Source organism: Bos grunniens, chromosome 4 (assembly GCF_055505025.1).
Source record: "Bos grunniens cultivar Pamir isolate PY7600 chromosome 4, Bosgru_T2T1.0, whole genome shotgun sequence".
NCBI classification, from domain to species: domain Eukaryota; kingdom Metazoa; phylum Chordata; class Mammalia; order Artiodactyla; family Bovidae; genus Bos; species Bos grunniens.
This window is the reverse complement of record NC_141168.1, coordinates 59,233,130-59,259,159: the sequence shown is the minus strand read 5'-3', so window position 1 is coordinate 59,259,159 and position 26,030 is coordinate 59,233,130. Positions and strand designations below refer to the sequence as shown.

General features: G+C 46.9%; 2 protein-coding genes across 5 annotated transcripts in view; both read right to left on the bottom strand.

Moving 5' to 3' along the window:
* Positions 1–12,966, bottom strand: part of ANLN (anillin, actin binding protein) — a 175,184-nt gene extending 162,218 nt beyond the window's left edge. Inside the window, exon 1 of the mRNA XM_086396549.1 lies at positions 12,836–12,966. The gene's annotated coding sequence lies outside the window, so the exon portion shown is untranslated. The remainder of the gene's footprint in view (positions 1–12,835) is intronic.
* A 3,912-nt stretch (positions 12,967–16,878) lies between these two features.
* EEPD1 (endonuclease/exonuclease/phosphatase family domain containing 1) overlaps positions 16,879–26,030 on the bottom strand; it is a 124,327-nt gene continuing 115,175 nt past the window's right edge. For all 4 annotated transcript variants that reach the window (XM_086396555.1, XM_086396556.1, XM_086396554.1 and 1 more), the window contains exons 7-8: positions 20,875–21,069; positions 16,879–17,547 (exon numbers count right to left, since the gene is read on the bottom strand). In XM_086396555.1, coding sequence (XP_086252681.1) covers positions 17,348–17,547; positions 20,875–21,069 — 395 coding nt within the window. In that variant the 3' untranslated portion in view covers positions 16,879–17,347. The remainder of the gene's footprint in view (positions 17,548–20,874; positions 21,070–26,030) is intronic.

Here is a 26,030-nt window from a genome sequence, read left to right as displayed (position 1 = left end):
GGAGATCAGTGGAGAAATAACTCCAGAAAGAATGAAGGGATGGAGCCAAAGCAAAAACAATACCCAGTTGTGGGTGTGACTGGTGATAGAAGCAAGGTCTGATGCTGTAAAGAGCAATACTGCATAGGAACCTGGAATGTTAGTTTCATGAATCAAGGCAAATTGGAAGTGGTCAAACAGGAGATGGCAAGAGTGAATGTCAACATTCTAGGAATCAGCGAACTAAAATGGACTGGAATGGGTGAATTTAACTCAGATGGCCATTATATCTACTACTGTGGGCAGGAATCCCTTAGAAGAAATGGAGTAGCCATCCTGGTCAACAAGAGAGTCCAAAATGCAGTACTTGGATGCAATCTCAAAAATGACAGAATGATCTCTGTTCGTTTCTAAGGCAAACCATTCAATATCACAGTAATCCAAGTCTGTGCCCCAACCAGTAACGCTGAAGAAGCTGAAGTTGAACGGTTCTATGAAGACCTACAAGACCTTTTAGAACTAACACCCAAAAAAGATGTCCTTTTCATTATAGGGGACTGGAATGCAAAAGTAGGAAGTCAAGAAACATCTGGGGTAACAGGCAAAATTGGGCTTGGAGTATGGACTGAAGCAGGGCAAAGGCTAATAGAGTTTTGCCAAGAGAATGCACTGGTCATAGCAAACACCCTCTTCCAACAACACAAGAGAAGACTGTACACATGGACATCACCAGATGGTCAACACCGAAATCAGATTGATTCTATTCTTTGCAGCCAAAGATGGAGAAGCTCTATACAGTCAGCAAAAACGAGACCGGGAGCAGACTGTGGCACTGAAACATGTAAAATATCATGTATGAAATGAGATGCCAGTCCAGGTTCGATGCACGATACTGGATGCTTGGGGCTAGTGCACTGGGACGACCCAGAGGGATGGTATGGGGAGGGAGGAGGGAGGAGGGTTCAGGATGGGGAACACATGTATACCTGTGGTGGATTCATTTTGATATTTGGCAAAACTAATACAATTATGTAAAGTTTAAAAATAAAATAAAATTAAAAAAAATAAGATGAATAAAATTCACAAAAAAAAAAAAAGGACCTACAAGACCTTTTAGAGCTAACACCCAAAAAAGATGTCCTTTTCATTATGCTGCTGCTGCTGCTAAGTCGTGTCCAACTCTCAGAGACCCCATGGACTGCAGCCCACCAGGGTCCTCCGTCCATGGGATTTTTCAGGCAAGAGTACTGGAGTGGGTTGCCATTGCCCTCTCCCCATTTCATTTTAGGGGACTGGAATGCAAAAGTAGGAAGTCAAGAAACACCTGGGGTAACAGGCAAATTTGGCCTTGGAATACAGAATGAAGCAGGTCAAAGGTGAATAGAGTTTTGCCAAGAGAACACACTGGTCATAGCAAACACCCTCTTCCAACAACACAAGAGAAGATGCTACACATGGATATCACCAGATGGTCAACACCGAAATCAGATTGATTATATTCTTTGCAGCCAAAGATGGAGAAGCTCCATACAGTCAGCAAAAACAAGACTGGGAGCTGACTGTGGCTCAGATCATGAACTCCTTATTGCCAAATTCAGTCTTAAATTGAAGAAAGTAGGGAAAACCACTAGACCATTCAGGTATGACCTAAATCAAATCCCTTATGATTATACAGTGGAAGTGAGGAATAGATTTAAGGGACTAGATTTGATAGAGTGCCTGATGAACTATGGAATGAGGTTTGTGACATTGTTCAGGAGACAGGGATCAAGACCATCCCCATGGAAAAGAAATGCAAAAAAGCAAAATGGCTGTCTGAGGAGGCCTTACAAATAGCTGTGAAAAGAAGAGAAGCAAAAAGCAAAGGAGAAAAGGAAAAATATAAGCATCTGAATGGAGAGTTTCAAAGAACAGCAAGAAGAGATAAGAAAGCCTTCCTCAGTGATCAGTGCAAAGAAATAGAGGAAAACAACAGAATGGGAAAGACTAGAGATCTCTTCAAGAAAATTAGAGATACCAAGGGAATATTTCATGCAAAGATGGGCTCGATAAAGGACAGAAATTGTATGGACCTAACAGAAGCAGAAGATATTAAGAAGAGGTGGCAAGAATACACAGAAGAAGTGTACCAAAAAGATCTTCATGACCAAGATAATCACGATGGTGTGATCACTCACCTAGAGCCAGACATCCTGGAATGTGAAGTCAAGTGGGCCTTAGAAAGCATCACTATGAACAAAGCTAGTGGAGGTGATGGAATTCCAGTTGAGCTATTTCAAATCCTGAAAGATGATGCTGTGAAAGTGCTGCACTCAATATGCCAGCAAATTTGGAAAACTCAGCAGTGGCCACAGGACTGGAAAAGGTCAGTTTTCATTCCAATCCCAAGGAAAGACAATGCTAAAGAATGCTCAAACTACCACACAATTGCACTCATCTCACAAGCTAGAGTTTTCCTGGTGGCTCAGATGGTAAAGTGTCTGCCTGCAATGTGGGAGACCCAGGTTCAATCCCTGAGTTGGGAAGATCTCCTAGAGAAGGAAATGGCAACCCACTCCCACGGACAGAGGAAATGGAAACCTACACCCACGGACAGAGGAGCATGGTAGGCTACAGTCCATGGGGTTGCAAAGAATTGGACATGACTGAGTGACTTCACTTCACTTAACACGCTAGTAAAGTAATGCTCAAAATTCTCTAAGCCAGGCTTCAGCAATATGCAAACCATGAACTTCCAGATGTTCAAGTTGGTTTTAGAAAAGGCAGAGGAATCAGAGATCAAATTTCCAACATCCGCTGGATCATGGAAAAAGCAAGAGAGTTCCAGAAAAACATCTATTTCTGCTTTATTGACTATGCCAAAGCCTTTGACTGTGTGGATCACAATAAACTGTGGAAAATTCTGAAAGAGATGGGAAGACCAGACCACCTGATCTGCCTCTTGAGAAACTTATATGCAGGTCAGGAAGCAACAGTTAGAATTGGACATGGAACAACAGACTGGTTCCAAATAGGAAAAGGAGTACATCAAGGCTGTATATTGTCACCCTGCTTATTTAACTTATATGCAGAGTACATCATGAGAAACACTGGGCTGGAAGAAACACAAACTGGAATCAAGATTGCTGGGAGAAATATCAATAACCTCAGATATGCAGATAACACCACCCTTACAGCAGAAAGTGAAGAGGAACTAAAAAGCCTCTTGATGAAACTGAAAGAGGAGATTGAAAAAGTTGGCTTAAAGTTCAACATTCAGAAAATGAAAATCATGGCATCTGGTCCCATCACTTCATGGGAAATAGACAGGGAAACAGTGGAAACAGTGTCAGACTTTATTTTGGGGGGCTCCAAAATCACTGCAGATGGCAACTGCAGCCATGAAATTAAAAGACGCTTACTCCCCGGAAGGAAAGTTATGACCAACCTAGATAGCATATTCAAAAGCAGAGACATTACTTTGCCAACTAAGGTCCATCTAGTCAAGGCTATGGTTTTTCCAGTGGTCATGTATGGATGTGAGAGTTGGACTGTGAAGAAAACTGAATGCCGAAAAATTGATGGTTTTGAACTGTGGTGTTGGAGAAGACTCTTGAGAGTCCCTTGGACTGCAAGGAGATCCAACCAGTCTATTCTGAAGGAGATCAGTCCTGGGTATTCTTTGGAAGGAATGATGCTAAAGCTGAAACTCCAATACTTTGGCCACCTCATGTGGAGAGTTGACTCATTGGAGAAGACTCTGATGCTGGGAGGGATTGGGGGCAGGAGGAGAAGGGGACGACAGAGGATGAGATGGCTGGATGGCATCACCGACATGATGGATGTGAGTTTGAGTGAACTCCGGGAGTTGGTGATGGACAGGGAGGCCTGGCATGCTGCAATTCATGGGGTCGCAAAGAGTCGGACATGACTGAGCAACTGAACTGAACTCCCAAATTTACAAACAGTTTATGATGCTTAGTAGCAACAAAAACAAACTCAAAAAGTAGGCAGAACACCTGAATAGACTTTTCTCTAAAATGTACATACAGATGGCCAATAGACACAGGAAAAGATGTTCAATATCATTAGTTATTACAGAAATACAAATCAAAATTACAATGAGACTATCATCTCACACAGTTCAGAATATCTATCATCAAAAAATTCACAAACAACAAATGTTGGAGAGGGTGTGGAAAGAATGGAACCCGCCTGCACTCTTGGTGGGAATGTAAATTGGTTCAGTCACTATGGAGAACAGTATGGAGGTTCCTTAAAAAACTAAAAATGGAGCTACCATGTGACCCTGCAATCCCACTCCTGAGCATATATCCAGAGAAAAACATGGCCTGAAAAGATACATGCACCCCAATGTTCATTGCAGCACTGTTTACAATAGCCGAGACCTAGAAGCAACCTAAATGTCCATTGACAGAGCAACAAATAAAGAAGACAGGGTACCTATATACAATGGAATATTACTCAGCCATTAAAAAGGATGAAATAATGCCATGTGCAGCCACATGGACGGACCAAGAGTGTCATACTGAATGAAGAAGGTCAGACATAGGAGAAATATCATATGACATCCCTTATATGTGGAATCTAAAAAGAAATGATACAAATGAACTTACTTACAAAATAGAGACTCACAGACTTAAAAAACAAATTTATAGTTGCCAGGGGGAAGGGGCAGTTAGGGACTTTGGGAAGGTCATGTACACACTGCTATATTTAATTTGGATAACCAACAAAGACCTATTGTATAACATATGGAATTCTGCTCAATGTTATGTGCCAGCCTGTATTAGAGGGGGGTTTGGGGATGAATGGATATGTGTATATGTATGGGTATGGCTGAGTCCCTTTCCTGTTCACCTGAAACTACAACATTGGTAATCGGCTGTAACCCAATACAAAATGGTTTTGGTGTTAAATACTAAAAGATGATGCTGTTAAAGTGTTGCACTCAACATGTCAGCAAATTTGGAAAATTCAGCAGTGGCCACAGGACTGGAAAAGGTCAGTTTTCATTTCAATCCCAAAGAAGGGTGATGCCAAAGAATGTTCAAATTACCACATTAATTGCACTCATTTCACAAGCTAGCAAGGTTATGCTCAAAATCCTTCAAGCTAGGTTTCAGCAGTATGTGAACCAAGAACTTCCAGATGTACAAGTTGGGTTTAGAAAAGGCAGAGGAGCCAGAGATTAAATTGCCAACATTTGTTGGATCATGGAGAAAGAAAGGGAATTCCAGAAAACATCTACTTCTGCTTCTTTGACCACATTAAAGCCTGTGACTGTGTGGATCACAACAAACTGTGGAAAATTCTTAAATAGATGGGAGTACTGGATCACCTTACCTGTCTCCTGAGAAAGCTGTATGCAGGTCAAGAAGCAACAGTTGAAACTGGACATTGAACAACTGATTGGTTCCAAACTGGGAAAGGAATATGACAAGGTTTTATATTGTCACCCTGCTTATTTAACTTATATGTAGAGTACATCATGGGAAATGCTGGGCTGGATGAATTACAAGCTGCAATCAAGATTGCTTAGAGAAATATCAACAACCTCAGACATGCAGATGACACCACCCTTATGGCAGAAAGCACAGAGAAACTAAAGAGCCTCTTGATGAAAGTGAAAGAGGAGAGTGAAAAAGCTGGCTTAAAACTCAACATTCAAAAAACAAAGATCATGACATCCGTTCCCATCACTTCATGGCAAATAGAAGGGGGAAAAGTGGAAGTGGTGACAGATTTTACTTTTCTGGGTTCTGGAAAGTCACTTCAGACAGCAACAAAATTAAAAAATGCTTCCTCCTTGGAAGGAAAGCTATGACAAACCTAGACAGTGTATTCAAAAGCAGAGATATCAGTTTACCAACAAAGTCCATATAGTCAAAGCTATTGTTTTTCCAGTAGTCATGTTCAGATGTGAGAGTTGGACCATAAAGATCATGTAGGAATGTGAGAGTTGGACCATATAGAACACAGCACCAAAGAATCGATGCTTTTGAACTGTGGTGCTGCTGAAGAAGATTCTTGAGAGTCTCTTGAACAGCAAGGAGATCAAACCAGTCAATCCTGAAGGAAATCAACCCGGAATATTCATTGAAAGGACTGATGCTGAAGCTCCAATACTTTGCCCACCTGATGCAAATAGCCGATTCTTTGGAAACGACCCTAATACTAGGAAAGACTGAAGGCAATAGAAGGGGGAAGCAGAGGACAAGATAGATAGCATCACTGACTCAGTGGGCATGAATCTGAGTAAACTCCAGCAGATGGTGAAGGAGAGATGAGCCTGGCACGCTGCAGTCCACGGGGTGGCAAAGAGTTGGACAGGACGGAGTGACAGAACAACAGCAAAGAGGTCTTGAGTGAATTTCTGGGTGCCACTCCACAACTGTCCACTAGAGGGAACACAAACTCTTTGTTCCCACTCTCTTTTAGCTCTTTTTCTTTTCAGTATTTTATGTCAGGCCCTCTAGGGCTTCCCTGGTGGCTCAGATGGTAAAGAGTCTGCAATGTGGGAGACCAGGGTTTGATCCCTGGGTTGGGAAGATCCCCTGGAGAAGGGAGTGGCAACTCACTCCAGTATTCTTGCCTGAGAAATTACATGGACAGAAGAGCCTGGTGAGCTACAGTCCACGGGGTTGCAAAGAGTCAGACATGACTGAGCTACTAACACACACATACAGAGGCCCTCTGGGCTCCCCAGGTGGCACTAGTGGTAAAGAGCCCCACCCCCGGCCCCTCCGCCAATGTAGGAGACATAAGATACACAGGTTTGATCCCTGGGTCTGGAGCCTGAAAGATCCCCTGGAGAAGGGAATGGCGACCCACTCCATTGTTCTTGAAAGGAGAATCCCATGGACAGAGGGGCCTGATAGGCTACAACTCATAGGGTTGCGCAGAGTCTAACACAACTGAAGTGACTTAGCACAGCATAGCACAGGAAAGAGGTCCTGTGCTGTTTTCTTTTCCAGGAAAGATGTACATATCACCTTAAATAGCTCTGGAGAAGGAGTTACTGACGTGTCCTGCAGGTCTTCCAAAATCTGTTTCCTCCCTTCAATTTAAATTTCTCACTGGCCAGTTTGTCATAAAATTCCCTGAGATGATGCACTGAAAAGCAATATATATATACATATATATATACACACACACACACACACACTCTGTATATAAATATACAGAGTCTATTCTATGCTAAAGTATATACTATTTACAGTCTTGACAGATATCTTTAATAACATTTTAATGTCTGTTTGAAATGTGAGCCATTTGAGATTCAGATGGTATTTTATCTTACCACAGCTTCCTAACATAATTACCTAAGACACTTCTCAGGAAAACCAGTATTTTGCTTTTAGAGAAATGAGAGAGAAAAGATACCAGATGCCTTGGCCAAAGAGATTTCTCAGCTCAGCAGCTAACAGCGACCCACAACCTGGGGTCCCCCTTGTTTCTGGATTTCACACAGGTGAGCCTAGGAACTGGTGATTTCTCATCTTGTTTTGATATATTAATATAATAGCTCTGTGGGTCTTTAGGTCTTATGTCACAAACCCAAGATACCCAGTGACAATGCAGCTGTCAGACCTTGTAATCTGGGTTATTTTAAAATACTGGGAACCACAGCAAGTTCTAACCATCTCTCACTGCACTCCCCAAGTAAACAGGTCTATAAATTGGGATTCCTAAGGGCCTTTGGGAAACACTGGAGGTGTCTCGGGGTTGATGTGTGACAAGATTTGTCAGGGATAATTTCAGGCTTTGAGAACTGTATGCTGCAGATGAGAACTGAGGCCAGAAGTTGCCTATGAAGGTGGATGCATCTGATCCTCCCAGGTATGCATTGCACCCTGCTGACCTCAGCACCAAAACCACTCAGTCTGACTGCTGCTTGCCAGCAAGCAGGCCCATAAACCCCTCTGTGAGCTACATATGAAAATATTAGGACTTCTAAAAATTTCTCTGGTAATTTAAGACTTGGATAAAGAAACGATGAAGAATATGTTCAGAAAAATTCAGAAGAAAAGTTAAAAAAAAATTCCTAGAGCGCCAGTTGCTTACCAGTTTTCTGAATATTGGACTTCCTCGGTGGCTCAGACGGTAAAGCGTCTGTCTACAATGTGGGAGACCCGGGTTCGATTCCTGGGTTGGGAAGATCCCTTGGAGAAGGAAATGGCAATCCACTCCAGTACTATTGCCTGGAAAATCCCATGGACAGAGGAGCCTGGTAGGATACAGTCCATGGTGTCGCAAAGAGTCGGATATGACTGAGCGACTTAACGTTCACGTTTCTGAATATTAACAGTAAGGATTTACCCAACACAAATCTTTGAAAACTGGTCCTGTGTTTGGTAACTGAAGTAATGAAAGATCCTCTCTGCCAGTTGTACTGGGACAGCAAGCCAAGAACTCAGACTCTTAATAAAACAGCCACTGTCACAATGGCTCTCCTGCCATTTGTCACCTTTGACCCTTCATGTGTTGAGCATCTTGTTGATCTGCTTCACAGGTAGTTATTGCCCCTGCTGAAGGAATCCCTTACCTAGGCAGTGAAAGCCACACTAAAATTCTTATACACTTGTGCATGTCTTCATGTTTCAGTCACCTCATCTCTGTCTTGGGTAGTGTTTATAGTGGGTTCAGCCATACCTCTCCGTACTCTGTTTAAACGAATTCCCCTCAAGTCTCTCAATGTGTGTCTCCGGGCACCTTCACTGACCCACCCAGACCACAGCGGGACCTAATCAGCATTCTAGCATGGACGCTTGGGGTCAGCGCTGCAGGCCAGGGAGCTCCTAGGGAGACCCTTCAATGCACTGATGCGGGATCCCCACTGCCCAGGAAAGCAACACTCCTTGTCTGAAATCTCAGTCAGAGGTAACACTGGAGCAGGATGGAACCTGAGGGTCGGGAAACGCTGGCCGCAGGTGGCCCGCCAGTGGGGCCTCATCCTGGCACTTCCTGACTCCCTGTCCTTGGGCTTTTAAAGTCAGTGAATGGGGGCATTTCTACAGCCTAGAAAATTCACAGGATTCCTTGAAGCATAGAGCAGTGAGGGTGCCCCCTTGGCTGAGAGGTAAAGCCATCTCAGTAGCCTCTTTTAAAATGCCACTTTACGGTTTCAATGTGATTAAAGACCTAAATGTACAACCTGATACTATAAAATTCCTAGAGGAAACCATAGGCAGAACATTCTTAGGCATAAATTGCAGGAATATAATTTTTAATCCATCTCCTAGAGTAATGAAAGTAAAAACAAAAATAAACAAATGGGACCTACTTAAACTCAAAAGCTTTTGTACAGCAAAGAAAAACCATAAAACAAAAAGACAACCCATAGAATGGGAGAAAATATTTGCAACTGACAAGGGGTTAATCTCCAAAATTTACAAAGAGTTCATGAAGCTCAATATCAAAAACAAATAACCCAATCCTCCAAAGAACACAGATGGCCAAAGGCACATGAAAAGATACTCAACATTGCTAATTATTAGAGAAATACAAAACTACAATGAGATATCACCTTACACCAGTCAGAATGACCCTCATCAAAAAGTCTATAAACAAGCAAGGACCTACGATACAGCACATGGAACTCTGCTCAATGTTATGTGGCAGCCTGGATGGGAGAGGAGCTTGGGGGAGAATGGATACATGTACGGCTGAGTCCTTTACTGAAACTATCACAACATAGTTAATCTGCTATATATAAAATAAGGTTTAAAAAAGGCTATAAACAGTAAATGCTGGAGAGGATGTGGAACCCGAATACACTGTTGGTGGAAACGTTAATTGGTCCAGCCACTATAGAGAACAGTATGGAGGTTCCTTGAAAAGCTAAAGAATAGATCTACCACATGCTCCAGCAGTCCCACTCCTGGCGATGTTTCTGGAGAAAAACATGGTTCAAAATGATACATGCACCCTGATGTTCATTGCAGCGCTGTATAAAACAGCTAGGACATGGAAGCAACTAAAACGTACATTGGCAGAAGAATGGATAAAAAGACATATATACAGTGGAATATTACTCAACCATTAGAAAGAAAGAACGGCGCTTGCAGCAGCATGGATGGACCCAGAGACTACCATACTGGATGAAGTGTCGGAGAGGACAAACGTCACACGACATCACTTGGATGTGAAATCTAAAACCATCATGCAAATGACCTTGTTTACGAAGCAGAAACAGACTCACAGACTTTGAAAACAAACTTATGGTTACCAAGGGGAAAAGTATTGGGGGGGTGAAGGGCTAAATTAGGAGTTTGGGATTGACGTACACACTACATATATAAAATAAGTAAATCAACACGGACCTAGTACAGCACAGGGAACGCTACTCATTATTCTGTAATAAATGGAAGAAGACTTTGCAAAGAACAGATATATGTATTGAATCACTTTGTTATACACCTGAAATTGACACAACACTGTAAATCAATTATAAATATAAAATTTTTGAATAGAAATCCAAATTAATAAATAAAAATGCCCCTCAGGACATCTCTGAACTCAGAGTGAAGACACTATCCCAGGATGCAGAGTGGGCCTGGAGGCCTGACACCCTCCTCCAGCTTGCAGACTTGGGTTCAGCCCGAAGCAGCCAGTTCTGATGCAATCACACAGGGCCAGCCAATCGTCCTCATTCACCACCACAGTAAAACCTGAGTCCTTAATGCTCCCCACCAGCAACAAATCACTGAATTATTATTTAATCACTGAATTAAATAACTCGTCATGAGGGAGGCAGCAGGGCACTTAGGAGCGCCCGTCTTCCACCACAGACTACAGACGGGACCTCAGTTGCTCAGCACACACGAGCAGGTGCCCCAGAACCAAAGGCACCTGTGCGGTTTGACCCCCCAGATGCAGGAAAACGCCAGCACGTGGGAAACCTCTTCTGGGGCCTGTCTCTCTCCTGTCTCCCTCCCGCCCAAGCCCCCGGAACCACCTGTGCACGAGGACCAGGCCCTGGGCGGGTGAGGCAGCGCCCTCTTTTCCGGGTGCTCTTCAGCCTGTGGATGTCACTGATCTCATTGGCCTGCATTTCCCGTGTTACCAGCCCCAACCTGGCCCCCTGAAAACCCAGATCTGAGAAAAAAAGAGAATGTCGCCCCTCCAGCCCCCACCCCTGAGATGAAGAGAGGAATGGTACACCAGGGTGCCCCAGACCACACCTTACCTCTGCCTTTGAAGCTCGAAGCTTGTCCTCCCTGCTCCAGGCTGCAAGTGTCTGGGGGCCTGGCCACCCCGGCCCTCTGCCCCCTGCTTTCCTTGGTCTCTGTGCTGCTGAGGCAACTCCAGGTCAACCTTGGCTACTCGGCCTCCCGAGCAGTTTCCGGAGGGCTGGAGACCACAGAAAGTGCTACCGGGCCTGGGCCTGTGGCCTTATTCCCTCCTCCCCTCCTCCATGCCCCCGGCCTTTGTCGTGGCCACTTGTTTTCCACAGGCCTCCTTATCTGCTTGACACGTTCCAGGCCAACTGCATTTCTTATCACAGCAAAACCTGAGTCCCCAGTACTCCCCACCCACAACAAGAATCATTTAATTAAACAATTCATCACGATAGAGATAGCAGCTTAGGACAGCCCATCTCCCACCACTGACTACTGACGGGAGCTCGGCTTCTAAGCAGACACCATTAAGCACCTCAGAATCCAACGTGCCAAGAGAAACATGCGTCGTGTGGTCTGACCCTGAAAGTGAGGGTCATCTCCCCATCCCCACGAGTGATCTGTTTTATGCTCAGCAGACTCCTCGCCAATGCAGGGTCACCCTGGCTCCACTTTTAGGCAGTGGCCTGCTTCTCAGTGGTGGTCAGGCCTCCCCACACCCCCCACTCTCGGTCAGACCCTGGCATCTGATCTCGTGTCGGTCTTTATGGTGGTGTTCACACAAAGGAGCCTTGTCGTGCTTGGCTAGGGGCTGTGTCTGGGCACAGAGCAGCAGTCTGAGAACTCCCCAAACACTTGAACCTCCCAGAAGGGCTTGGCCACCACAGAAACTGCTGGTGATGAGGAAGGGGATTGCCACACACACCCAAAAGTTCATTTCTTATTACAAGAAGGGAGGAACATTTCCATTTTTCAGCTATGGAAACAGGCTTACAGAAGAAGGTCGAGTAACTTGGGCAGAATCACAATAAGTTCCACGTGGGTTTAACAGGAGTCTGGGCCTGTAATATTCACTACAGCTGAGCTCTCAGTACCTCCCAGAGCTGTTCCCCCTCCACCTTGCTGGGCCTCTAACTAGACCTATAAATGTTCCAGGGGCCTGCTCCTCGGGGGTGAGGGGGACCACTGTCCTGGCCCCTCCATGCCCACCGCTGCTCCACTCCAGCCTCATCCCTTGCTCAGGGACCAGTGTGATGCCCAGCGCGTTTCTTGCCAGGCTCTGTGCTGCAGCCTCTTCCTCTGCTTTGCACAAGGCCTGCAGAGCAGCCTACCAGCTCCCAGGCCTGCTGCCTTTTAACTCTGGCCTTGGGTTCTGTTTAGTCTTCTCCCCACAACCCTTCACAAACTTGCCAGAGTGACCTGGACAGAGCCCTTCCCTCCTCCACACCCTTGTCCTCAGTAGCCCCTGCCCAGAATACTGTCTTCTGCCTGCCTGTACCACCCACACCAGTCTTGCCCATTAAAGCCCCAGCTCAGAAAACTTTCCCAGGAAGACTACTCAGATTTGCCGCCAAGTGAAAACATACCCTTTTCCTCTGATTCGCACAGCACTTTATATCTCTGCTTGACAAGTTATTTTTTATTCTTAAGTATGAGCCTACCCCCCTAAAGAACTTTAAAAACAAGGCCTTTGCATTCAGAGCTGAGATAGGAATCCCAACTTTGTGACTTACCAACTAATGGGGGCGATGGAGTCGGCCTCAAATCCTCGGAGAAGGTCCTCAGGTTAGCTGTGTAAGTCACCTGGCCAGCCGTGGGACACTCAGGAGGCAGATAGTGCCCGCTCTGCTCCAGACCTCCTCTTCCTGGTTTCAGCAAAGCTACCCACTTCCACTCCTCTGAGCCTGCCTGGCTTCAGCAGCAATCAGGCTAAGCAGGCACTCCTGTGGTGGGCGGGGCTCTCTCCTTGGAGGCAGACATCCCAGGGGGCCCATCAACCAGGAAAGGGTACCTCAGATGGGCAGACCTCATGCTGCCACTCTGTCCTCACTCGGGAGTCCAGACCTACTCAAAGGTCCTTCCAAGGGGCAGGACCTGCTGGCCTCCAGTGGGGTTAGGCAAGGAGACTCCCATCTGCCCCCACAAGTTGAAGATGAGGAAGCTTGTTTATGATTCCCTGGCTTGTTTCTTTGCCCCCTTAGGGAAAGTTGGTCAATTGTGTCTGACGCTTTGGGACCCCACGGACTGTAGCCCACGAGGCTCTTCTGTCCATGGAATTCTCCAGGCCAGAATACTGGAGTGGGTAGCCATGGGTTCCCTTCTCCAGGGGATCTTCCCAAGCCAGGGACCGAACCCAGGTCTCCTGCACTGCAGGCAGATTCTTTACCATCTGAGCCACCAGGGAAGCCCCTTTGCCCACTTAGGCCTGTACCAAAGCTCATCTGTGCAGTGGATGGGGGCATGCCAACAGTGAGTGCCTTGATGTCGGGGCCACAGCATGGAGACTGGGTAGAGAGCTGGGCTGGAAGGAACTGGCCCTCCCCATGGAGCACCCAGAGTCTGGGGGCTCAGGGTTCTGTTTTATGAAAGGGCCTATGGTTTTCTTATAAAATGGAAGATGCAGTTATGAATCACTTTGTCTGGCTGCTGCATGAGGATTCCCAGCTTCCTAAGGCCTGGCACTCAGATTCCTGCCAGCTGCTCCCTCAGGGGAAGCCCCTCTGCCTCTTCCAGGCTCACCAAGGGGAGAATGGAGAATACAGGGGATTCTGTAACCAGGCCCTTGCAGCCCCTGCTGGAGACAGGCACAGACCAGAACCATGGCCGAGTGATCCTGGAAGTCAGGGGTCTTCCTCCCTCTCCTCTGATCACCCCCAGAGCCAAACCTCGTGGGTGCACCATGTGTGACGAATGAAAAGCAGCCCAAGGTTTTTAAATATCCCTTTCTTGTCTTTGTTCCAAATACCTATATTTTAATTTTACCTCCAAATACGTATATTTTAATTTCACCATTCCAGAATTAACACTTGATCACTTTCAGTGACTCCTTCCTAGCAAAATGCCCCTTCAGGGAGTGGCATAAGAAGAAAGAGTTGTAATTCCCTTCACATGTTTACGTATCTGCTGTGAGGACTTTAGCATACTTGGCCTACAGGGAAATGTAGTATTTTTCTGTTTAAAAAGTATAAAACTTTGAACATTGTCATTTTGGGGCAAGCTTGGGCCTTTTATTATGTATGTATTTATTTCATTGTGACTACGAAAAGTCTAAAACAGACAAAAGTAGAAGAGCATCATGAATCCCTATGTTCCTATCACCCAGCTTCAACAACTATCCATAATTTGTAAATTTAAGTATCCTTTGGATTTTAAGCTCTACTCAATTCTCTCATACTTACTGTGCAGGGGGAGAGAGATGAGCCATCTGATTATTAATTAATCTTAACACTTCTAGAAAACTTGAGCTTTGAATTCTGTAAGTTTTATGAATATCCTGCCTCTGGGCTAAAGGCTCACAGGCCCAGGCAGGGAGGAGCCTAGGGAGGCACTCTCTGCTGGGGAAAGCCTCCATCATCCCACAGCCTGGCTGGGAACTGAGACTTTCAAAGGCTAAATGTGCCCACCGTTAGACCAGCTACGATACCACTTAAGATTCCACGTCTGAGTCCAGCTGTTACTCCTGGGAGACAGTCGGCCATATCCTGTCAACTCAAGCAGAAAAAAAGCACAGGTTCTGTTTCTGGATGATTTACTGGGTGTCCTACCAAGTTTCTCCACCAGGAGGAGCTGTGAAGTGCAGTCCAGAACCTCTGGGTCTTTCTCAATGGAATGTGGGGCGGGATGATCAGTGACAGGCTCCATTGGGTGGGGATCCTTACTTTTGAGAGCTCGGTTGGACCAGTGGACAGTCCAGGATAACATACTGTTGGGAAAGCACGAAGCATCTGTTCCAGTTGAGGATAACAGAAACTCCGGGGATAAAATGAAGACAACAAAAAATAGAAGAATTATTTTTAAATGCTGCTGCTTGTTGAGATCTCACCATGTGTCAGAGGAAATGGCTCCCCCCACCGCCACCAAACCCTGGGCCTGTGGCTACCAAGCAATGCCTTTACTTCTGGGGTCCTCAGGAAACAAGCACCCCACTCTGTGTCTGGGGTGCGAGTGTGCATCCAGCCAAGGCTAAGCAGAGGCACTGAGCAAACTCCAGTGTATGACCTACCATTCAGCTCCCCAGCCTCTGGCTCAAATCATGGGACTTTCACAAAGGTTGTTTAACTGGATTTTTCTCCCCTCTTCTCACCTAAGAAGCCCTTTTCTCTCCACAGTTTTGTGCAAAAATCTGGCTAAAAGAACTTGGAGCATCTGAATGGTGAATGCAGGTGGAAGTTTTAACTGCAGATAAAGGAGAAGGCAATGGCAACCCACTCCAGTACTCCTGCCTGGAAAATCCCATGGACAGAGGAGCCTGGTAGGCTGCAGTCCATGGGGTCACTAGGAGCTGGGCATGACTAAGCAACTTCACTTTCACTTTTCACTTTCATGCATTGGAGAAGGAAATGGCAACCCACTCCAGTGTTCTTGCCTGGAGAATCCCAGGGACGGGGGAGCCTGGTGGGCTGCCGTCAAAGGGATCGCACAGAGTTGGACACGACTGAAGCAACTTAGCAGCAGCAGCAAAGTACCAAAAAAGGTCAGCTCAGCTGAGAAGCACCCCTTCCTACCCACCATGACTTTTCATTCTAACTTGACTGCTTTCAGTCAAGACTCAGCTATCACAGGTTCCAGGTCTCCAGGCGCTGCTCACCCACCCACTGGAGAGAGCTCCTGGGAGTAGTAATGGGTGATGACCAGGTACCCAAAAAGCTCCCGGAAAGGGGTTTCCTTCCTGTGCTCATGACCAATGATGCTCCCGGGAGCCCGATGCCCGAGGTGTCCATCCTTTGATGGACAGGGACCCTTTCACTGCCCATCCAGCCCTGGGTTTCAAGTCACTAGATTCCCACTGGTGGTGATGGTGGGCCACACATTCACTGCCATTGTTAACTCTCTCACACGTCAGTGCCAGCAGCATAGGGCTGAGATGTGTGCATGGGCTTTGGACTGAGTGTGGATCCCGTCTATGTACTTACTGGCTGCGTGACCTTCAGGAGGTGAAACCCTGTAAGCCTGTTTCTTCGGCTGTGAAATGGGCATTATAATCCCAGTCTCATGGGGACCTACAGGAGACCCCAACCTGGGAAGGAAAGAGTACTTGATGGCAGTTAACCCACATGTCCCGCCCCCCACCCCCAACACCCATGCTCAAAGGAGGACCCAACCTCTCTTGATGCTCCCAGGCTTAGCTTCCTGGGGATCCAGAATCAACAGCTATTCCTCAGGATCGGCAGATGGAGGCTCTGGGTAGAGAATGCCTGGGGAATGCTGGGGAACTGAAGGTGAACTGAATTGAACGGGGAAGGAGGAAAGGAGATCCTTCCAATGGTTCTTCAAAGTGACAGATGGTCCAGCAAACGGGTCAGAGGATGAAGCACTGGACGGGAGGGAAGAGACGATCTAAAGACTGGACAGAGATTCCGGGGGTCAGTGAGGTGTGACGGGTACCTCCGCAGGATCTCAAGGCGAGGATGCAAAAGGAACTCCCAGGGTTAGGGGTGCCTTGTGTTCGGACCCTGCAGGCCGCAGCCTCTCCCCTTCCCCACCCGGCCCAGGACATCAGAAGAGGGCACAAAACACACAGGACAGGGGACCGCCCCCAGGCTCTCACTGCAGCCAGGCAGGTTCATCTCTGTTTATTTTTTCAAAACAAAACTAAAAATCATCACTCAAAATATTTGAGGAGAGTACTCAAGTTAAAAGCTTTTCACAGAATTTGCAGTCAGAACATCATAGACTGGTGGTCAGGAAAGAGAGCTCTGCCTCCAGCCTCCACGGCTATTCCCTTTGAGCTGCAGTCCAGGCAGTGTGGTGATCACCCCCAGTGGTTGAGGCTGGCGGCATCCACAGATCAGAGACATTCCAGTTCTCTACCCAGCTTCTGATCAGACCATCCAGCACCTCGAGGGCCCACTGGGCTCCCTTCCCCATGAGAGTCCACAAACTCTGTGAGGAAGGCAGCTGGGTCACAGCGCAAGCACTGTCCGCTGTCAGAACGAGGACAAAAGGGCAGGCGGTTCTGGCTCTGCATCTTCACGGGGAAGGGCGAACTCCCCGGGGTCAGGGGGTGGAACGCCTGTTCGGTGCCATCATCGCTCGTGTTTAATGTTGGCTTCACTCCGCTCCAGGGTGAGCCCATTGCCGCTCCGAGGGCCTTCCTTCCTGGTCCAGTCCTTCTCTGTGTAAAACTCCGCAAGCACAGGGCAGTGTTCAGAAGCCACTCCGCCCCAAGACCAGTTATCTGGAATCCAAGGGTTCGTGAGGCCTTCTCTCACTACAGCCCAGTGGCCTGGAGGCAGAGGGAAGACAGACCCAGAGGTCAGGATGGGGGGTGGGGGAGGGCCGCAAGCTGGTGGGTGGAGGCCAACAGTGTATAGTCTGCAAGCCTGGGCTCCCTGACGAGACCCCTCAGTCACCTGGCTTGCCTGTGCAAATGAACTGTCTCAGCCCATTGGATTTCCCAGACAAGTGAGGGTTTGCCAAGGAGGCGCTGAAACTACCCTGGGTCCAGGCCTCCTGCCCATTCGCATACCTCCTGGCCCCCACCCCGTCCTTATTTGGCAAACACTTGCAATCTGACCAGCAAGGATAAGTGTTCGAGACAGGGACACAGTTCCCACAAAGGTGTCCAAAGTGAAGGTCCTATTTCACAAAGCAAAGCTGCAAAGGCGGGTGGGAAAGGAGAAAGTTCTACAAAAAGGGTAAAGAAGAGAAAGTTACAGAAGTTTATGAGATGGTAAAGGTATTTTTAAAGTCAAGGTTTAGAAACACGTGAAGCTTAAGGTATGTTTAAGAAATGGGAAGAGTCACAGAAGAAAGGACAGAGCAGTTAGAAGCATGGCCATGGCCCTCAGTGAGAACTGTCCCAGATAATCAAACAGACCCAGGCCTGGGCTCTGGTGGCTTCCCTAGTGGCTGAGATGGTAACAAATCTATCTGCCTGTAATCAGGAGACCTGGGTTCAATCCCTGGGTTGGGAAGAAACCCTGGAGAAGAGAATGGCAACCCACTCCAGTATTCTTGCCTAGAGAATTCCATGGACAGAGGAGTCTGGTAGGCTATAGTCCATGGGGTCACAAAGAGTTGGACACGACTAAGCAACTAACTGTGGAAAATACTGAAAGAGATGGGAGTACCAGACCACCTGACCTGCCTCCTGAGAAATCTGTATGCAGGTCAGGAAGCAACAGTTAGAATTGGACATGGAACAACAGACTGGTTCCAAATAGGAAAAGGAATACATCAAGGCTGTATATTGTCACCCTGCTTATTTAACTTATATGAAGAGTACATCATGAGAAATGCTGGGCTGGAGGAAACACAAGCTGGAATCAAGATTTCCGGGAGCAATATCAATAACCTCAGATATGCAGATGATGCCACCCTTATGGCAGAAAGCTAAGAACAACTAAAGAGCCTCTTGATGAAAGTAAAAGAGGAGAGTGAAAAAGTTGACTTAAAACTCAACATTCAGAAAACTAACATCATGGCATCTGGTCCCATCACTTCATGGCAAATAGATGGGGAAGCAATGGAAACAGTGGCAGACTTTATTCTTGGGGGCTCCAAAATCACTGCAGATGGTAACTGCAACCATGAGATTAAAACACGCTTGCTTCTTGGAAGAAAAGTTATGACCAACCTAGAGAGCATATTAAAAAGCAGAGAAATTACTTTGCTGTCAAAGGTCTGTATAGTCAAACTATGGTTTTTCCAGTGGTCATGTATGGATGTGAGAGTCGGACCATAAAGAAAGCTGAGCACTGAAGAATTGATGCTTTTGAAATATGGTGTTGGAGAAGACTCTTGAGAGTCCCTTGGACTGCAAGGAGATCCAACCAGTCCATCCTAAAGGAAATCAGTCCTGAATATTCATTGGAAGGACTGATGCTGAAGCTGAAACTCCAAGATTTTGGCCACCTGATTCGAAGAACTGACTCATCTGAAAAGACCTTGATGCTGGGAAATATTGAAGGCGGGAGGAGAAGGGGACAATGGAGGATGAGATGGTTGGATGGCATCACTGACTTAATGGACATGAGTTTGAGTAAACTCCAGGAGTTGGTGGTGGGCAGGGAGGCCTGGCGTGCTGCAGTCCATGGGGTCACAAAGAGTTGGACACAACTGAGCAACTGAACTGACCTGAACTAAGCAACTAACACCTTCACTTTCAGGCCTGGGTTCTGGTGTGAGTTCTGCTGCCCAGGCAACAGTCCCACGATGGGGGCCACTTGTCCCTGCACCTCACTTTCTACAGCTGAAGAGCAAGGGACAGATGAAATGGTTTCTAACTTTCCTCCAGCCCTGTCTGCTCAAGCACTCCAGCACCACCTCCTACTGCCACCGACCTCTGTCTGGCCAGCGGTACCTTTCTGCAAACTGCGTCTGGCCCAGTCTGATGACTGACACTCCCTCTGAGACCCACTTTCTTCATCCTTTGGATTTTCCTATGATGCAGTCCAACAGGACATTGGTGCCCAGGACTGGAGATTCTGGTTCTGAGGATCCAAGTCTTGGTTGCACATCCTGGTGGCTGCACATCCTGGTCTCACAGTGGGACTCCAGCATTGGTACTTAAATATGTTTTTAACATTTCTCTGAAGTATAATCTGCAACTATTTGTGTTTAGTAAGGGCTTCTCTGGTGACTCAGACGGTAAAGAATCTGCCTGCAATGCAGGAGACGGGTTTGATCCATGGGTCAGGAAGATCCCTTGGAGAAGAGAATGGCTACCCACTCCAGTATTCTTGCCTGGAAAATCACACAGACAGAGGAGCCTGGGGGGCTACAAAGAGTCGGACATGACTACAACCGATCAACTGACACTTTTCAAACTGTTGGTGCTTATCTTTTCAGTGCTGAGGTTACCCCCCACACCCTGGTCTGGCAGAGTCCTGCCTAAAGTACTTCGGCATCCTATATGATGCCAGGTGATGTGTCAGCTCACCGCCAACTGCTGCTCTGCAGGGTGCTGATGGCATGTTGGTAAATCTCAGGCCACAACACACTGCCTGAACATGACAGGGCTTGAGAAGTGTTTGCTGAAGGGCCAAGTATCCTTAAAATTAGGCTAAGCTGGGGCTTCCCTGGTGGCCAGTGGATAAGAATCCACCTGCCAATGCAAGGGACATGGGTTTGAATTCTGGTCTAGGGAGATTCCACAAGTCGTGGGGCAACTAAGCCCGTGTCCTACAACTACTGAGCCCACGCTCTAAAGCCCGTGAGCCGCACTACTGAAGCCCACGTGCTCTGCAAGAGAAAGCACTGCAATGAGAAGCCCACGCAGCACAACCAGAGAGTGGCCCCTACTCAGCGCAGCAGAGAAAGTTCACAGCAGCGACCAGTGCTGCCAGTCGATAACCAGGTCTGCCCGGCACACATTGGCTTTGTCCCTGATGTAGGTCAGTGAATGCCTTTTAATTAGTTTTCAGAACCCCTTCACTCTTAAAAGTGGCTCTGTGTGAATGATAATTACACAGCCACCTGAACAGTAACCTCATAAATGCCCGCAGAGGAGGGAAGATCACTCCTGACTCTCGCTCAAACCAGACAATCGTGAACTGCCAGCTCAGACAGGCGACTCTCCCTCTGTTTCTGAACAGCACATGTGCTTTACCTGTGAAAACCTTCTTTAAGCTTTTACTGATCCAGATGTTGTCCAGAGTCTTCGAGCCTTGAGGATTCTTGGTGCTGATGTTGGTAAAGGTGTGTGCGGGGATCAGGTGGTGGAATTTTTCTTTCCTCAAGATATCATAGTCACTGCTGTCTGGCCCCTGGCCAAAATCCCCTAAAACTATCACGTCTTTTTCTCCTAGAAGTGGAAGAAAGAAATTCAGAAATGTAAGAGGTGGTGGGAAGTTAACCCAACACTGACCACTACTCGTTTAAGTAGGATCGTGACTGTCTGATTTGACTCTCCAGGATAAGGACTGTGGCATGGTTCTTATTCTCCCAATTCTTCCAAGTTCCTTGGGCAATACCCCCTCACTGCCACACCCCCCACCCCCGCCAACCCCCAAGCTTTCAGAGTAGGTTAGTGACACATTTGGTTAGTGTGATGTCAACATCACCTCTGTTCTGGATCATGGGTTCCGAATCTCATAGCACAAAAAGGCCCTAAGGATCTTGCCCAGATCGTTAACAAAAGATCAACAAACATTTATTGAGCACAGAAGGAAGCCCGTGTGAAGACACAGGAAGAAGACAGTCATAGACAAGCCGAGGGGAGGCCTCAGAAGGAACCGACCCTGCCAACACCTTGATCATAGACTTTCCAGCCTTCAGGACTGTAAGAAAATAAATGCCTGTTGTTTAAGCCATCCAGTCTGTGGTATTTTGTTATGGAACCCCAGCACACTAATATAGGGCAAAATACTTTAAAGTATCTTCAACATCTCTCTCAAACTCTAGTTTGATTTACAAGAGTAAGTGGGATAGTTATGAAGTATTTTCCAAAGTGAGGAGACATTCAGAAAAGGACAGTGAGACCCAGCTTGGCTCCCTGGGATTCCTGTCCACTGCCTGACCATCATTTCCTGTCTCGAAGTTCCCCTCAGGGGAGCCACCTTATCACAGGGAGAAACATTGCAAGGAAAGCTTTAAGGAAAGCAGTTCATAACCAAGGGCCAAATGCATCTGAGACACTCAACAAATCTTCACGGACTTGAATATGCGTCAATAACAAGGGCTGCTGCTGCTGCTGCTGCTGCATCACTTCAGTCGTGTCTGACTCTGTGTGACCCCATAGAGTCCAGGCTCCAGACTCCACCAGGCTCCCCCATCCCTGGGATTCTCCAGGCAAGAACACTGGAGTGGGTTGCCATTTCCTTCTCCAATGCACGAAAGTGAAAAGTGAAAGGGAAGTCGCTCAGTTGTGAGATTAAGAAATCTAAAGTGAAATGACACAAGCCACCAGCAGAGGGCACTCACGTTCTGCACGTGACACCGTCTCCCAGTGGGCCTGAGGGAGGGAGGGATGGAAGGAAGCCTTTCCTGCAGCCATTGTATGAGCAACAGAGACACAACTGTGACCCTCATGCTAGATCCTAACAACCCTGGCACCCAAAACAGGGCGAGCCCAACTAAGCTGGTCTTGAGAAATCAGTGCGAACTTTCAACAGGAAAGTCAACTTATGAATAATACTAATAACAACTCCTACGAGGCCAGTGTTCATGACCCTCCACTGAGTCGTCACTGTGTGCTGGGGACCTCTTGCAAGTAAGAAGCTGAGGCTCTGACCAAAGCCACCAAGCCCTCAAATCCAGGACTCTTTACAAAGAGCTAGGATGGAAGAGCCCCACACGCTTGGAACAGAGGCTGCTGCCTGGCAGACGTAAGATAAACATGCATGGAAGAAATGGTGAACAAAGCATGAGGAAAACTGCACAATTAAGGTGCAACGTATTTTTCAAAAGGAATGAACAGAAAGATGCTACCTTTATTAAATTTCAAGGAAAACTTAGGAAAGACTGAGACAAAAGGTTTCAATATAATGAGAGGTTTTCATTAGGATACAAACATGAAATATTTGAGCCAAAAAAAGACAGTTCTGGGGGTTTTCCTGGTGGCTCAGTGGTAAAGAATCCACTGGCCAATGCAAGAGACGTGGGTTCAATCCCTGGTCTGGGACGATCCCACATGCCACGGGGCAACTAAGCCTGTGTACCACAACTGTTAAGCCTATGCTCTAGAGGCCAAAAGACACAGCTGATGAAGACTGCACATCCTGCAGCCTGTGCTCCACAACAAGAGGAGCCACCGCAACGAGAAGCCTTTGTCCTGCAATGAGAGTAGCCCCGCTCGCTGCAACTGGAGAAAGCCCATGTGCCGCAATGAAGACTCAGCACTGACAATATATATATATATATATATATACACACACACACACACTTTTTTTTTTTTTTTTAAGAAAAGAAAATTCTGAACCCAGGAGAGATGCTGGTGTCAGGCATCAATAAACCCAGCTCTGTGTAACTTCGGGAATGAAAATAATGGCTCATTTTTAATTGGACTGTCCAGGTTTCTTACAACTCATCTACTTTGGTTAAAGCAGTTTGGTGATGACATGGAGACACTCCCTGCCTCTGACAACCCACAGAGGTGCAGGGACCTAAATTCTCCCAGGAAGCTGTCTGCCAGGGTGGGCTCCACAGTTACCCACTGATTTTCTAGGAGTTAGGGCTTCCTAGGTGGCCCTAGTGGTAAATAACGTGCCTGCCAATGAAGGAGACCCAGAAGATGCAGGTTCGAGCCTGGGTCAGGAAGATTCCCCTGGAGGAGGGCATGGCAATCCACTCCTGTATTCTTGCCTGGAGAATCCCACAGCCAGAGGAGCCACCTGGCAGGCTACAGTCCCTGGGGCCGCAAAGAATCAGACACTACGGAGCACACACATTTTCCAGGAGTGAAGGGATAATATTTGGGGCTGACTTCCTCAGAGTCCTAGATATATAAAATGCCAGGGACAATAGCAGGAGCCCGGCCCCACTAGGGGTAAGTCTTACTCAGATGCCAAGCATGACCCTGCCTTGTTTGAGTCTTGCTGAATTCACAGAGCAGGCCTTGGGTGGGGCAGGGCGGGGGGTGGGTGTCTGAAAGAAGAAAATTCCATCAGCGGATAGGCCCCCCACCCTCAGCCCTCACTGACGTCAGTCAACCTGGGTGCACATTCCAGACAAAGGTGGAAAGGCCCAGAGTTTGCTAATCAAATCGACTCTGTTTGCTCTGATAGAAAGAAGCCTGTGGAATAAAGGTTCAGTCTTTGAGCCAAACTACCTCTGCTCATCGATTTACCCGAGCTGCCCCTTGGGCAGGCTGCAGCACTTCCTGATTCCTTGGCTCTGCTGTGTCACCAGTTAACAATAGGCTGAACGTTAGTTAAATGCAGAGGGACACAGGGACATGAGTCACTGTCCTTACCTGGGCATGGCAAGGCTGAGCCAGACTGTGGCTCAATAGTCCCTGGCAGCTTGAAACGATACCCTACCCAGGTCTTCTGACAAATACCTGATCCCTACCAGAATATCAGAAAAGACAGCAAGGGCCTATGGTTATCAGAGAAGTAAGGGACTGGCGCATTCCCTTCCTCTTTCCGTATAAAGCAAAAGTTTGAAATCAAGAACAACAGAAATGTCCACAGATTTAAAAGCTATCAAGACATCCTTCATAATGGGTTAGAGACTAGCCGTGGGTGAACAATCTCCCACATGGTTGCTCCTTGGATGAAGTATCTTGATTTAAACATCTTTCTGACTTTTTTTTAGCCCAAAGACTCATAATTTAAGGGGAATGCTGGTCACAGCACATCCTGGTTTGAAATGTAAGCTGTACATCAATGTTCATAAGAGCATTATCCATAACAGCCAAAAGATGGAAATAACCCAAGTGTCCATTGACCGACAAATGGAATAGTATTTGGCCATAAAAATGAAAGGAAATTCTGATGTATACTACAAGCCATAAAGACATAACATAAGTGAAATAAAGTGGCCACAAAAGGGACAAATATTGTAAGGTTCCACTTAGATGAGATACCTAGAAAGGTCAAGTTCACAGAAACAAAGTAGAAAGGTGACTGTCAGGGTCTGGGAGGAAGGGGATTTGTGTTTAATGGGCACAGAGTTTCAGTTTGGGAAGATGAAAGAGCTCTAGAGATGGATGGTGGTAATGGTTATAAAATAACGTAAATATATTTATATATACTTTAAGTAACTTAAAAATGGTTAAGATGGTAAGTCTCATGTCATATATATTTTACCATGATAAAACTCTTTTCAAAATGAACTATCTTTGAACTATCTCTGTAGCCAAATCTTCATAAATCACCTTGTGAGGGGCCAATTCAACAAGGGAAAAAGGCTTAGCAAGCTAGGAAGATGGATTAAGACTCTAGAATACAGAAGAGAACTGCAGGCCTCCAGCTGTGAAACCTCACCTGGAGAACCTCAGTGCTCTGAAAAAACAAGCCAAACTGAACACACCCCAGTAAGGCAATGGCACCCCACTCCAATACTCTGGCCTGGAAAATCCCATGGACGGAGGAGCCTGGTGGGCTGCAGTCCATGGGGTCACTAGGAGTCGGACACGACTGAGCGACTTCACTTTCACTTTTCACTTTTATGCACTGGAGAAGGAAATGGCAACCCACTCCAGTGTTCTTGCCTGGAGAATCCCAGGGACGGGGGAGCCTGGTGGGCTGCCGTTTATGGGGTCACAGCAGAGTTGGACACAACTGAAGCGACTTAGCAGCAGCAGCAGCAGTCTTTACAGCTGTATCAGCTTTCAACTCTTCCTCCTTGTAAGCCACACATAGAAAATGTTTGGTATTATTGGGGGCAGAGCTGGAAAGCAGAGTCCACCTGTTTTCTGAGGTTCTGCTCTTTTCAGTGTTCTCTTAATCCCCCTGGCATGTTTTTGACTCAACTCAAGTCTGCTGAGCCCCTACCATATCCTGGGTCCTTCATCAGATGGTCACCCAGCCCTGGGCACCCTGTGAGGTTAGCACTGTCAGCCCCTGAAGAGTGGTGACCTCCCAGACATCCTACAACCATTGAAGGAGCCAAGATTCAAGTCCAGCGTTTCTGTCATTTCAGGGCTCTGTCAGCAAGATCTATAATCTACCAGGAAGGAAAGGACTTATCAGGACTTCCCCACTCCCCTCGTCACCAACTCTCTTTCACAAGAAGAGCAGGTGCACACCTTCAGGGGACACCACCACAGGAGCACACGGGGGGCAGTGGAGCCCATGATGGGGGGCGTGGGACGTCATCACT